Here is a 15,148-nt window from a genome sequence, read left to right on the forward strand (position 1 = left end):
CCTGACTGAATTTTTAGAATGGAAGCTGTAAACTCTTTGTGTCTGTGCGGAGGTTTATAGATGCCTGTCCTCCTGAAAGGCCATCGCTGAACATGTATACTCCACGTTGCCTCGGCACCTCTCTTAACTCGAAGTCCAGCTTTCTCCTACAGAACCAGGACTCTGCCACTCAGACAGTTTCCAGGTCTCCACCCACTCTGCCAGGTTTTCAGTGTGGCCAACTCAAATGTTGGCTCCTCCCGGGGAGCACCTTCCCAAGGACAGCCAGAGGCACCCATCTGCTGAGTCCCACGGCCCCTCGTCCTGCCCGGTCTGTGCAGATACACTATCACGACCAGTGCTCAGTCAGTGTGACCCAAAGAACTCCTACCAGCTTGCTTGAGACCTACTGACTAAGACTTCCTATGGGAAAGCTGTCTGGATAACGCCCTGGCCTCAATGAAGGCTCTTGCCCACAGGCTGTCTCTGTTGTCCATCTGACTCTTCAGGGCTGCCCTGCACAACCTGGAATGGACATCTGCCCTCCAGACTCACACACTGTCCCTGCCTAGGACACAGGAGTAACGACTCTGTGAACTTACTCCCTGTTGGGGTGGGACCCGGGCCCTTCATTTCCCATCTGAGACTGAGGGGCCACCCCGGGCTGCTGCAACGCCAAGGAGAGCTCAAGGCAGGCTGACGGCAGCAGTGATGCCACGCACCACAGCCTGGACACAGGTCGAACAGCACATGGGGTCCACCAGTGGAGATACACAAGTTTCCTATGTGAGGGACCCCTGGTCACAGGCCAGACAACGGGGTGTAGGCCATCCAGCAGGTAAAAGATTCTGTGAGAGACACTCTCAGTCCACACCCCAGCACTGTCTATCAGGGCCAGGCGCTCACTGCTCTGGTACTAGACTCTCAATGTAGCTGAGATTACGCTTCTGTGGGTGACATGTTGCTAGACAAGATTATGCCATTTCTTTACGAACCTTTATTGTGACTGGCACAGCAATAAATAGGCACCGGTAAACTGAGTGTAGTGGTTGACTGTTAACTTGAGAGGTTTAGAAGTTTAACTAAATCGGTTAAGTAATTCTGTACCCTAGGGTGTAGAGAACCCACCCTAGGGCAGCTCATCACCTGGATGGTATAAAAGGGAAAGGAGGAGGCTTCCATTCTTTGGCCAGTCTTCGCCTTCAGCTTCTAGCTCAGACTCTGGCTTCCACCTTGGGTCCTTCAGCCTTCTGGTGCAGACTTGTCAGCCTTCTGTCACAGACCCACTGGCCTCCAGATACAGACTTGCATGGAGTGCTGCAGTGAACTCCAGATCTTGGACTGAATCCTTCGGTCTCCAGTGTGCAGACACTCTGCATGCTTCCTCACGTGACGCTGGCTGATTGCCTGTAAGGCAATCTTGTAATTTCTTATGCATCTGTGTGTCTTGTGTTATGTCTGTTTCTCTAATGAAAACTCTGACAGATCCACTGAGTATTCTTAAAATTCCAAGAAGTTAAGGAAACGGAATTCTCAGTTTAATTAAAGCAGCTATGTCTTTTCTGTGGTAGTGACATAAAGCATAAGAATGTACATTTTTGTTCTACTCATGGATATTCTTCCAAAAGCTGTTCATATTTGCTTGGCAAGTAAGTGAGCATTCCTTATGTTCAGTATTTCTAAGTAACCCATGACCTTGTCTTAAATCAGGTGTTTAAAGTTTCCTAACAACTTCTGATATTTTGCCTTCCCTAAGTCAAATCCTAAATATTTTTTGCACCTAAAGGTATCTGAAATTTCCCAGACACCTAAAAAATAACAAGTATTTGTTCACTACTTTATAAAAAACCATGCGCTACAAATACTTGTGTCCATTTGATATGTTACCATCGATGAGTAGCACAGCACAAAATTTCAAATAAAAGAGGACAGTCAGTCCTACATGGTTCAGTCTGCATGGCAAGACATCATTATCACCCACACGTGAACTTGTACTCCCACTAGGCAGATCTGTTTTCTAATTCTATGCCTCACATAGTCATGGTATATCTCAGGACTATTTTATTATAGGTAATGATTTTTTCCTACAACACTATGTTCTTCAATTCTTTTTTTTGTACTGGGAATAGAATTCAGGCAATTCCCTTTCTAGAAAGTAAAGCTATATTTTAAAAAAGTAAGGTTAATCACTGATATTTTTGTCTAAAACTTTATTTTGCACACCATGACCAGCTTTGTTATTTGCAATTATTCTTATAATGAACTCTCCTCTGATCGTTCAGTTGTGGTAACTGTCAACAGTCAGTTAACAACAATAATCTACAGATTCCTGTTTGTTTTACTCTGACCCTCCCAAAGGATTAAATCAGGATTTCTGGAACGCAAGTTGAGAAACAGATGGGTTCCTAGGGCTCCGAAGCCAGGCCCAAGCAGAATAAAAATTAATTACTAGGCGTAAGTAAGCCACCGAGGGAGGACTGTGGGTCTACTTGGAGTACTGTTAATTTTTTGATGTTCTGTACTGTGCACCTACAGAAAGCCTATTCTCTTTTTATGCTTTCTCTATCTCATAAAAATTCAGCAGGCTGTGTCTTTGTAAACAGCCAGGAAGCATTTGGAAATGGTATCTTACTCACCCTGCCTGACCTCACCAGAACTGAGAAACTGTCAGTGAGTACTCGTTTTGGGGGCAATATAACTGTCTGCACAGATTCGCACAGCATTTGTCTTCTCAGTAATCAGGACGTAACTAAAAGCACTGCCTCACAGCCCGGGCGTGCACGGGATGCCCCACGTGAGAATGACGCTCTTCTAGCAATGCAGCAGACACCGAAGAACCAAGGCTGGCCATGTGAGCCAGTGCTTTCCAAGTCCCCTGGGGAAACAAGCTCGGCCTGGCTCACCAGGTTCCCCAGATATGCAGGTGAGCACGGAGGGTCCAGGAGCCACAGGATACGCTGGGGACCTCAGAGAAAGGGAATCCACCCAGATTTATAGTACTGCAAGTGAACTGTGCTGGTAAGCTCTTGGGTGGGTTTAAATGAGCAATCTGAGTTTCCTTAAAAAAATATCCCACAGATCCAACTTAAGGCCTTCCTGGCAAATTACATCTTGCACCTATGTAAATAAATCCAGTGAGTTCAGCCTTCTGCTGCACCTGGGAACAATCTTTCTCCAGGATTATCTGATGAACAGTGGAGCCCGGAGGAAACACGTGTCCCTGCAGGGTGCCGGGCAGTATCTACAGTATACCTCTCCCTGCTGTCAAGACTCCAGCCCTGGGGTTGTCTCTGCGCAACTTCTGGCCCTCTCTGTACACTGCAGGTAACTGATAGATGTGAAACTGTTCGGCTTGGTAGCACCTTAGCTGACTTCATTCTCCCTTGTGGGAAAATCAGCTTGAGCCCCACTGTACCTGGCCAGATGCGCTCACATCACCCAGTCTTCAGAGTCTCCACGTTGCTCAGTTCTCATCAATACCTCTGGGAATACTGTCGGGCACTAAAGGTTCAGTGAGGATATATGCAGTGGCTGGGCCATCACCAAGCATAAAGCAGACAGGAGGGACACAGCAAAGGGCCACTGCTGTGCTCAAGAGGCTCCAGGACTGAGGCGACAGCCTAGCAATAAGAAACCATGACCCAATCAAATTCTTGCTATCATCAGAGAGCAGTATAGTCCAGAGTTCAAGGAAAGAAAACAACAGGCCCAAGTGGGGACGTGGCCAGGACAGCGACCAAGACCAGCAACTAAGCTAAGGGTCCACGGGAGGATAGGAACTCGGTGGATGGAGTGGGTCCCGAATGCCCCCAGGCAGGGGGAATAAACAAGCAAGAAGCACTTAGGAGATCAACATTATAAAAGCTACCTCCAGGAGGCAAAGAAAGTAACTCTGGGGAAGAACTGGGCTAAAACTGGGGAAGTACAGAGACAGAACAGTAAACTCTGCAAGAGCCTGGGCAGAAAGGATGGGGGCCACCAGCTGGCCCAGGGCAACACAGGCAGAAATGATGCTAGAGCAGCGATAAAGTGGTGGGTGGCTCAGCTTTCTGCCGCCCGGGGGGATATGAGAAGCATGCAAGTGAGAGGGAGGGAGGACCTGAACTAGGAGAGAGTGAGCGCAAACATCTGGGAAGAAAGATAAAAGCTGGCGCTCTGAACACACTCTGCCTCCAGAACTGCTTACTCTTAGTACAGTAATTATGCAGTTAGATCATGCAATTAGCAGGGAACATCTTTTGTTTCTACTCAACTAAGACAGGAAGTCGAATCTTTGTGAATCTTTGTTTAAAGGAGACTGCACTGGGCATGGCGGCACACACTCCGACAGTCTCAGCTACCGTCCTTGGGACACTGAGCTCAAAGATCTCAATTGTGAGGCCAGCCTGATAAGACCCTGTCTCAAAGTAAAATGATAATGTAAAAAAGAGCTAGGAATTTAGCTCACTGGTAGAGCACTTGCCTACTAAATCTTTTACAAAATTCAAAATTGTTTAAAAGCTACAGTACCTACATTGAAGGAGTCTCTGTTGTGAAAAGATCTGGAGAAAAAGGTAGACAAGTCCCTCTGCAATGGTGTCAGTTTACAAGAAAATGGAATCTTCTTCATTCTTGCTAGATGAAAGAAATGATTCACGTAGCTTATACACTCCTTCCCCTAGAGATCACACACATTTTCTCCCAGCGTCTGGGACAACACAGGTTGAGAACCCCCTTACCTTCCTAACCAGAGCGAGGGGCAGGGAGCTATCACTCTGCTAACCACGAAGCACAGGGAAAGGGATGCTCCAGACGCAGCCTGGAGACCCTGGGGCTTTTTGTGTATTCATCAAAGTAAAAGCATAAAGCCACACACTAACATTTTAGTTAAAAGTATGAGGATCTCAGAAGTGGACAAAGTACATAAAACTCCATTCTATGGGCAGCCTCAGCACCCACTGAAACTGCTACATTATTATTTGCAATGTGTTCAGAGCAAACTGAGTGTTCCCACTTTCATCCCCGTCACCCCTTTCACACTTCCACGTATCTGTCATAGAATGCCATTAGAGAAAGAAGACAAACAACCCTTTTATGTCCCTACCACTGTTTTCTAATGGACGAAGAGCAGGCAGGGCTGTTCCTGACAGTCAGGAAAGTGCCGGACCATGCAGTCATGGTACCCACGGGGGCCGTGAAGCCTTCCGAGCAGGGGCAGCCAGGAATAGAAGCGAAGTGCCCTTGGCAGCTTGTCAAGCAGCTGTGCCCAGGGGTCGTGGAGGATGGCGGGATGAGGCAGCGGGCAACTGTGACATTCGGGAAATACTGTTGGTGGTTTGTGTCAGTAAGATCAAAGGTAAGTCAAGTTAAACAAATGTATTGTTTTATTAGTGATAAAAGGAAACATGTTCAAAGAAAACATTCTCTGAAATCTTATGGGATTAGGCACCAGTTTTCAGGTAAACAATAAAACTTTTCCTTAAAAATAAAAAGAACAGAATTCACATTTTCACAAATATTATTAGTCTTGTTCACTGCTGATAGAAGTCAACTGGACATACGGGAACTAAAAGAATCAGTTATCATGCGCGTTGTGAAGATAGAGAAAATATAAAAAAGAACAAAGCAAAGGTGATAAGAGTTTTCAAGCCACTTCCTGAGGACGACCCTATCCAGCCCGGCAGCCACACCGCCTGACGCATCTTCTCAGCTTCGCTGGTGAGCCGAGACCGGTTCTGTGACCCCAGCAGCGCCCTTCGCACTGTCCACACTCATCTTCGGTATGATGAATCCCATGCTCTGAAGCTGGCTGAATCCAGAACACTGGACACAAATTCTTTAACTTCTTGAATCAATGGCTTCATAACTTCACTATCCCTTCTTGTGTGAAATAGTTTTATTTGGAGAATTCTAGAGACTCCTATTACTCAGACTACTTTTTCTAAAAGTTTTAAAATACTACAGTAATAGTGATCAATATAGCATCTGTAGCAGTTTTGAATGTGCATCATACTGAAGATTTAAGAAATTAAAACACAAAGTACACATTCAAGTAGTTGGTCATTAATGTCTAAGTTGTTAAAAAGAATGCGTAGCCTCGTTAAGATGTCTCAGCCAGCACACTGCACATCTAGGACTCGAACCCCCTCTGGGCCTTTGCACATCATCTCCCAGGTCTGGAGCCAGGGCTCGAGGGAGGCCAGTGGAGAAGCTGTAGACAGGAGGACCCTCAGGCTAGCCTTGTCCTCCATTCAGGAGAGTAGGCCTAGGGCGGGGACAGTGGACAGGAGCCAGGCCCTCAGCTTCGCAGGGCTCTGGGCAGCTAAATCTGGGACAACTGCCCTTCCTCCACAAATGCCAGTGATAAATTACAACCCTCCAAATGCAGAAGATCCAGGAGGCACTGCAGGGTGGCACACAGGAAGAGGAGCTGCAGAGTGTGGGCAGGTGAGCAGCAGGGCCTGACAGTCATCTCTGGCCATCACAGAAAAGGCGGGCTACGGGCATGGCGTTCACGCTTCTGACCCTGAGGTGTGGGCTTCGAGAGTCTTGCTCAGGTGCAGGGCAGAAACAACTCCCACCAACCCACTGCACGCCCCCCAACTCACCAGAGCAGCTCGGGGCCAGCAAGGTCCTGGGAGCTCCTGGCTAGCAGAGCTGTCCTGGGGAGAGTGATCTCTGCCTGCAAATTCCGTGAGGACGGTGCCTCGAAGCCCACCCTTACACTGCTTCTGACTCTGAGTTTCCTATCTGTGCCTCCTCCTCGTAAAATTCATCTGAGGAAGTGGAACAAATTAGTAAACAAGACCAAAGACAAAAAAGGAAAAAGTTGCAACTCTATAAACTGAGACACATTTTAGTGTCTTTGTAAGGAACAGAATTAGATTAAAAGAGCAAATACATTTAAAAATGAAAAACAGAAGATAATTCTGCAGAGAAATAAAAAGGCGTAACTTCAAAAGCATAACATATTTGAACCTGAAAAGCACTGACAATGAAGACAAAGTGCTTCACACTAAACCGCTCCGGTCTGAGAGTGCCTCAATTTGGTGTTATTTTCTTACATGGAGACCACTGACATATGAACTGAATCCTAACTCACATCCAAAAGTCACAAGAGCATTGCCAAAAATCTATTTGAAAGTATTCGTATTTCATTTTTTTAGCAAACTATAATAATGCTTGAGTTTAAATTGCAGTTTTAATCTGTCCCTTCTATTTAACTCTTTCCTGTTGAATAATCCTAATTTTATTCCTTTTTTAAAAAATCAAAATTATCCTCAATTAATAGCCAATAATTTATATTCCTAAATATTTAGAAAGCAATACATTTTAAAATGAGTAAAGTGTTAAACAGACCTAAGGAAAGGCAAAGTCATAAAATCCTTATGACTAGGGAGGAAATCATGTTCCTCCAAAGAAGAACCTGGCACCTGCTTGGGGAAACCCTCCCGCCTGAAGTGAGGTCCGGCCCTTTGGACAGATGGACACAGCTATGCATTTCTGGATGCGTCCGTAACATCATGTCTGAGGCACACAGAGATGAAGCAATGGTCCCTGAAGAGAACAGCCCTCTGATGTCAGTGGAAACAAGCTGTAAGCTGTGCAGCCTCCTGCCCCCCGGGCCTCCCGCGCCTTCCTCTCTCGGGTTCCCTCCTTTGGCTGCGACCTCTGGCTGCAGGGAACCAGGGATCCGTCCAGCCATTTCTTCCCAGGGCTATCTGCAGTGAGACAGTGCATTTCTAGAAAACTGCCAGTACGACTTCCTTTCACATCCTATTGGACAGAAGTGAGTCATGTTCGCAAAGTAAGTGCTGGTCAGAGAGCAGAATGATCGTGATGAGCTCCGATGAGCCGCCTGGGGACAGAGTGGGCTCTGGGGAGCGGGAAGCACTGCCATGTGAGTGCTCCCTGGCAAAGGGCTGCTCGCTGCAGACCTGCACTAAGGGAGACTAGAGCTGAGCATCAGTTCACCCGTCTACCCACAGCGTCTTCACACCCACAGAGCCTTTTCCATCTCTTTCTAAACATAAGGATTCAGGCTTGTTACTTCAGCACATTGTCATTTCTGTTTGAGCTTCTGCGTATCTCAAAACTGACTAGGGCAAATTATCATGGATTACTACATTTACCTAACTGGCTAGCAGAGCTGTCCTGGGGAGAGTGATCTCCGCCTGCAAATTAGTGGATTATTTTTAAGCTACACTGTGAAAGCTAACAACTGCAAGTATTTAAGTGGGGCCTGTACCCTCTCCTTTGCCCAGGGTACCACTGTCTCCCAGCAGATCTCCAACAGATTGCCTCACACAGCTCCTGGGTCGGCAGCAGGAAGGCCGCTCCCAGCAGGAAGTGCACTCGCTGACCTTGGCCTCCAGCTTTTTATGGGCGCAATGTGAGCACTGAGGGCACACGGGGACCTACCCGGACCGGCCCTCACCTTCCCCAACTCCAGTGGAAGCATGTTTGATGATTTCTGACCTGGGCACTTCATCACGCGTGCACTTCAAAGCCTCCTGCATGAACAGGAAGGCACCGTGAAGGAAGACGGACGGCTTTGGAGATTCTACTTCATGTTTGTTATAGAAATATTCTCTCTCATGCATAACAAGAAAAAAATAACATGCTTGTGGGAACTTTATGCAACTCTGGCCCATCGAGCTGCAGCTGGGTTTACACGGTCTCAGACTCATGTGTGGGGGGGGATGGACCCCACACCTGTCACAACGAGCACGTCCCCTCACTGCCACCCAGGCCCGCTGCCAAGAGAGGGTCATCACAGGGGCTGCAGATCGCTGGGCACCTGCGCCGGGGATCCAGGACACCTCTGGGCTCAGTTAAACCAGTGGGAAGGGACCGGCACTCGGACGAGCCACCCACGAGACAGGCCCTATCTCGCCGTGTACAGCAGGCATGAACAATGGGGAATTATTTACACGGACATTTTAGAGTGTGTCATCCTTGAGGAAGTGTTGCAATTCCCATAAATGTTTAATAACAAAATATTCGTGCTGAATTTTCAAGATAAATAAATATCACCTGTCATTTTGATGAGTCATTGTTACTTCCAACTTGAAAGTTAAATTTAATATCAAAACCAGTTACAAAAGTATATGCTTCCAGCCAAGTGCACTGTCTAATGGCAAACAGCCAAGGCCCTGGAATTACTGCAAAATGGAAAATTACATTCATAGTCTTATCGCCTCCGTTAGAGCAGTGAAATACTCATTCCAGGCCATCTTTCTTAGAGGAGGGAAACAGCAGAAACGAACCCCGGAGTCAGCACCTCAACAGCAATGCGCACAATAGTCAGCCCTTGGCTGGAGAATACACCCTACGGGTGGATGGACTGATTGCAGTTCCAGGCCCTCCCGGTGAGCTACATCCCCAGCCTGTTCCTTTCTGTTTCCTTTTCCTTTCCTTTTCTTTTAAGATTGGGTCTTGCTAAGCTGCTCAAATGCCCACACTGGGCTTGAACTTGTGCTCCTCCTGCCCCAGTCTTCCAGAGTGCTGGGATTTCAGATGTGCACCACCACACCCACCTGAAAATACATTCTTAACTGATACAAAACCATCTCCCAAGCTGAGGAATACACACAAAGAAAAGAAGTCATGATGATGATTTAACATTACTCAGTGATGGTTAGGAGTACCAGAAATGATTTAAACATTTCCACTCAAAAAGTAGAAAGGAAATTAATGCATCCCTTACTTGCTCAGAATTATTCTGTGTATGCTACTGCATTATGCTCAGCATTAGCACATGGACAGGACGCAGTCTATGTCCTTATGGGTTCACGTTTTGGAAAACAATGTGAGAACAAACAATTACCAAAACATATGCAAGATATTATTCATCTGCTTCCTAGCCTATTTAAGAAATTTTTAGGAACGTAAGCATTCTATCCGATGGGTAGTTCTTTTTTTTAACCACTGTCAAAATAAGAGCACTGCATTTGGTCCTCCGATTCTCCCTGGGCCTCCAAGCTTATGAAAGCCATCTGTAAACATTTCTGTGCTCTGACCCGCAGCCTGCCCTCTCCTCGGAACACTCGGGACTGGCAGACATGGCTTCAAAATGAGATTTTATAACTCAGCCACTTAGGAAAAACTATCCAGACTCAGGGTAAAAATCTTGCTGAAGATAATAATCTTTTAAACAACAACAAACCCAGAAGTAGTAGAATAAAGAAAAAACCTTGAAGGAAAAACATTCATGTACTTTTGGCAGAGTGCTAGCATTGAACCTACATTTTCTTTAGGGTCTATGTTTGACAACATCTAAAAAGTAAGAAATAGGTTAAAATTTGTCACCATATCTTACAATTCTCCCTCTAAAAAGGCATTTACATGGTAAACTCAGAGTACCAAGTACTGAAATTGCTTAACTGTACTGTCAAAATCAGAAAGGCTCAACAAATTTATAAATACATGTTTAAAGTAAGTCTAAGATGGGTGTGGTGGCACATGCCTGTAATTCCAGCAGTTGGGAGGCTGCGGCAGGAGGATCACTGTGAGTTTGAGGCAGCCTGGGCTACACGGTGAGTTCAAGATCAGTCTGAACTACACAGTGAGACTCTGTCTCAAAAAACCAAAAATATAAAATAAGGTAAGTCTTAAAAAGACAACTGATTTCCCCACCAATTTATACATGATTTTACCCATTAAAAGTAGGTCCCAAACCAAAAACATTATAGTAGAAGTTGCAACTCTAAGATTCTTACTTTTTCATTGACTCAGGTTTGTTTTTGCTCCTTAAGAGAAACTGCACTAAGGTTATTTCAGATGTTTGTTTAGTGTGTCTTTTGCAAACTGTGACGACAAAGTTAATTTTAAAAATCTTTTTCTTCACTAGGTCTTTCGCTGCTCTCTTTCAGAAGGGTCTGTATCAAAATTCTACTTACAGCTGGGTGTGGTGGCACACGCCTTAATCCCAGCATTCAAGGGGCCAACGCAGGAGGATTGCTGAGAATGACAGGCTTGCCTGGGCTACAGCGTGAGACCCTGTCTCATAAAGAAAAATGTCTATTTAAAAAAGTCTTCTTCTTCCTGTTTTCTTTTTTTAAAAGGCCATTAAAATATACCCATTATTTCTGGTAATGGACGCCTAAGTAGTTAGGAAGAACCTTCTCACTGTGATCAATTAGCAAAGCTGGACTAGACGCAGATAAGCAAGCATCAGCTATGGAAAGACACTGCAGGTTAGCACAGTGAGGTCGGGCAGAAGCCCTCAAAGATGAAACAGCCTCTGAGGCTCATGTTCCCTGGGTACAGTTTGCATCACGAAGACAGAAGCCCAACTTCAAATTATCTCGGATTCCTGATAGGAAGACAACCAAAAATAGCCAGGCATACAGGTATGGATCACATGATTGAAAACTAAGATAACAACAGATAACAGAAACAAACAGGAGCTGGAAAATAAACTTAACAGTTTCTAACTAATTATACTTCACATAAGATTAATAATTTTGTTAAGAGTACCAAAAGTGATAAATTCAAACAATTACATAGGCTGAAAAGTACAATAAAGATGTTAAAACTGAACATGTATGTTTGGCATCAGAATAGACTTACAAAGACTGCAAGATGAAATGTAAAAAAATATACATAAAAGTAACTCCGAAAGAAATGAGAGCTGTAAGAGACCAGCATACAGAAAAACATGAGGTGTGGGCTTCAGATGTACAGCATAACACAAGTAGCTGAATTCCCAGCAGTGAAGACACTGAAAAAGAGGCAGAAAAAAACAGCTGCTAAGACTTTTCCAGGACAGATCAAAGATAGAAAGGCTGTGACCGGAAGAAGGCCAAGAACAAACATACCAGTACAGTATGACAACCACAGGGCAGCCACAGAACACCGAGGAGGAGAGCAACTGTGCAAAAAGCTCCTGCGCTGAGCAGCCTCTCTTTGGGCAGGTTCTGGCGTCTACTCCCCGGCCACCACTCCCCACTGAGCTGCTCTGTGTCCAGGCTCCAGGCTCTCCAGTCCTCCTGACCTTCCTACCTTTCGTATCTCTGCTTCAGGGTGCACAGAACTCGGGATGAGCTCTCAGCCAGCTTGCCCCACAGGGCTGCTAGGACAGGACACTATCTGTGCTACTTCAAGTTTACCATTAAAGAAAAAGGATCATCAGAGCCGAGCACGTAGCTGAGTGTAACCCCAGTGCTCTGTAAGGCTGAGATAGGAGGATCCCAAGTTTGAGCCCAATCTGAACAATTCAGTGACTCTGTAAGATCCTGTCTCAAAATAAACAATTTAAAAGAAAGCTGGACAGTTGGCTTAGTGTGACTGAGCGCTGTAGGTCAAACCATGCCTGGGTCAGAAATCGAAGGTTTACTACTTCATATTCCTATCTAGTACATTCAGACCTGACAGGCAACCAGTGCTGTCATGTGGTGTGGACGTTTTCACGAGCCTGACATGTACAGACGACAGGAAAGCTCAATACCAACTCTGCCCTGAATGCCAGCAACACTGTCTTACATTAGACTTTTCTAACATTCACTTGTATTTTTAAAATAAATGCAGTGGCCTAGGCTCGTTTGCTTCATTAATCCAGAGGACAGCATTTCATGTAGCAGCGTTTAAAAGCCTGAAATATTTTTGCACACTGACCTTCTGGCTTTTGTCCCTTTTTTTTGACTGCTCATGACGTCTGATGAGGTCCTGAACACCTTCCCACGAGCTGTCTGGAACGTCATACCTTGTAGGTCCGTTTTTAACATCTAAAACCCAAGTAGACTGAAGGTTAGCTAGAGCTCTGATGGCCTCCTTGTTACCTAATGCAAATGAAGCAAAACAAAAATTTAAAATTACACTTATTTATGCAAATGGTTAATGGGAAACTGTAGCCCTTTAAGTAATACCGCTTATACCTGGTGCTTTAATATCTATTTAGAATGTTTGGTTTAATCTGTGGAGTGTCCAAAGCGATTCATTAACCCAACAGTCAGAAACTACTTTTGTCTATTTCGTTACAATTTGAATACTACCACATTAGTCCATTTGATAATGCGAGATTAATGTATGTCTATTCCTTACGCATTACTCAGCCTTCAGTTCTTAGATCCTAAGCGTACAACCAGCTCCTCAGAGAAGAAATGCCGTGTCAGAGGCAGCAAGCAACTCAGTCCCGGGGTTTGCGTTTCTGTAGGAAGCAATCTCCAGTACAAAGCTTCGGTCTTGTCTACAAATGACGGCTGATGAGGTTCCCCACATGTCCACCTCAAATCTCTTGGACAATATGATGAAACCAAGTACAACCAAGTTTTAGTGAGTCTGACAGGAAAACTTCCACTGTTTTCAAAACCAAAGTTCTAGCTAAGTGAAAAAAATGCAGAACCACCACGCTTAAATGTTTTCCTGAATTCAAGCTGGCTGCCTGCAACTTGGGCCTGTAAAAATTTTAAGTTTGGGTTCAGGGCCACAAACCAACATTCTTTGCCTATAAACCTCCAAACTGGATTCCTCTGGACACTCAAACCACAGACGGACGCCCACCTCCTCCTGTCTCTGGCAAGTGGCAGAGACTGTCCTTTCCCTGCTACAGACTGGGGTCCTGACCACAGAGACCTCCACCAGCTCAACACAGGCTGCTGACGGAGCAGGGGGCTAGGAGGCCATGCACAAGGGTGTTAGGCAATTTACATTTTATTCTAAAGTCTAGCTAAACTCACTTCTTTGAAGGAAAGATCATCCGTCATTTATGCATTACTTCCTACTTTCAATGATTTTTGCCTTTTTTAATGCTCAGAACTCCTATCTCCTAGGGTGGGGATGAATAGAACTTATTTTTCATCTTTAAGATCTAAGATGATAGTTAGATCATTACAATTCATATTAATTGTATCCACTATGCATTTGCCTTTTAAAATACACATAAAGAGGGTGTATATCAAACTAAAACAGCAAGATAAACAAAATTGGGGCTAAAGATTCTCTTCTTACTAAATCCTGAGTAAGTCTGCAGGTTACTGTGTATTCAAGTAAGATTTTCTAGTAGTCACTTGCCTCTGCTCTTGCTACCAATAAAACAGCTTGAAAAGCATTCTGTAAACAAAAACTAGGAAATGCATCACAGCCTCCTAAAACGTAAGAAGGACGGATATTGCCACAGATATGTTTCAGGATTCCACAAAGCATGTAGCCACAACATGGTGGAAGTAAATAGCTTGTTATTTAAAATATTTTATACATTCTGTTAATGTGCTGATGGGTTTTCCTCAAGGACGTTAACAGGAAATCAAAAACAGCTGAGAACGCAAGGTAGTTCTACGAGACTAGTGTGGAGGAGGCAGTCTGTGTCACATACGGTCGGGCTCCGGTGCCAGCCGACTTCTGCCTTGTGGATGGGCGCTCCCCACTACCATCCCACTCGGGGTTAGGGCTCCGACAGGAGAAGGTGGGGGCACAGCTCAGTCCATGATATCTCCCTGTGAAAGCTGTAAATCCTACACTACGCTCACTTGCATTTTAACTTCATTACACACGATTGTTTTCCTTTTCACAAAATAATCAAATGGAGAGAAAGTAACTGCAGTGCTCCAGAATTTTTATCTCCACATTATACTGCCTAAAATTTTACCATTAAAAAATTGTTTGGGTTAACAATGTCTTCAAAATACAGACACATCAAAGGAAGTTAGACAGTGGTCACTGTTCAATTTTCAGTGTGCAAGTCAAATAACCCTCACATCTCAACAGAAATAAGTAAGGTGAAGAAAAAGTTTGGTATGGAAGATGTCCAGTGAGCTGGGCGTGATGGTATATGCTTGTAATCCCTGCACTCGGGAGGGTGAGGCAGGAGGATTGCCCTGAGTTCAAGTCCAGCCTCGGTGCCATAGTGAGTTTAAGGCCAGCCTGAACTACACAGTGAGACCTTGTATTAAAAATCAAGAGAAAAAAGAAAAGAAAACGTGCAGTGAAGCCACTCTGCAGGCAGAAGGAGGCGGCATGATGATGAGAGTGACTGAGTCCTAGGAAAGGGAAGAAGAGAAGCTTGGCCCGGGTTAAGGCTGCACCTCGAGCCAGGGCCTGAGAAATCGATGCTTGCATACTCATCTTCTTGCACACCTTACTTTCCGGCTCTAAGACATGGCCAATTCAGTATGGCGAATTCCAACAGCCCACTGAAGAGGGGACATTCTGAGTATTAGGTACTACATCAAAGTCAAGGACTCTGAAGCTG

At 45.0% G+C, this 15,148-nt stretch overlaps 1 protein-coding gene across 6 annotated transcripts in view; it reads right to left on the reverse strand.

Moving 5' to 3' along the window:
• Mcph1 (microcephalin 1) overlaps positions 1–15,148 on the reverse strand; it is a gene marked incomplete at its 5' end in the record, with an annotated part of 129,748 nt that overhangs the window by 84,643 nt on the left and 29,957 nt on the right. For 4 of the 6 annotated variants that reach the window (XM_013514643.1, XM_013514640.1, XM_013514630.1 and 1 more), the window contains 1 exon segment: positions 12,577–12,740. In XM_013514643.1, coding sequence (XP_013370097.1) covers positions 12,577–12,740 — 164 coding nt within the window. 6 annotated transcript variants of the gene reach the window in all.

The sequence above is a fragment of the Chinchilla lanigera genome, unplaced genomic scaffold (assembly GCF_000276665.1).
Source record: "Chinchilla lanigera isolate Chin_1 unplaced genomic scaffold, ChiLan1.0 scaffold00002, whole genome shotgun sequence".
NCBI lineage: Eukaryota > Metazoa > Chordata > Mammalia > Rodentia > Chinchillidae > Chinchilla > Chinchilla lanigera.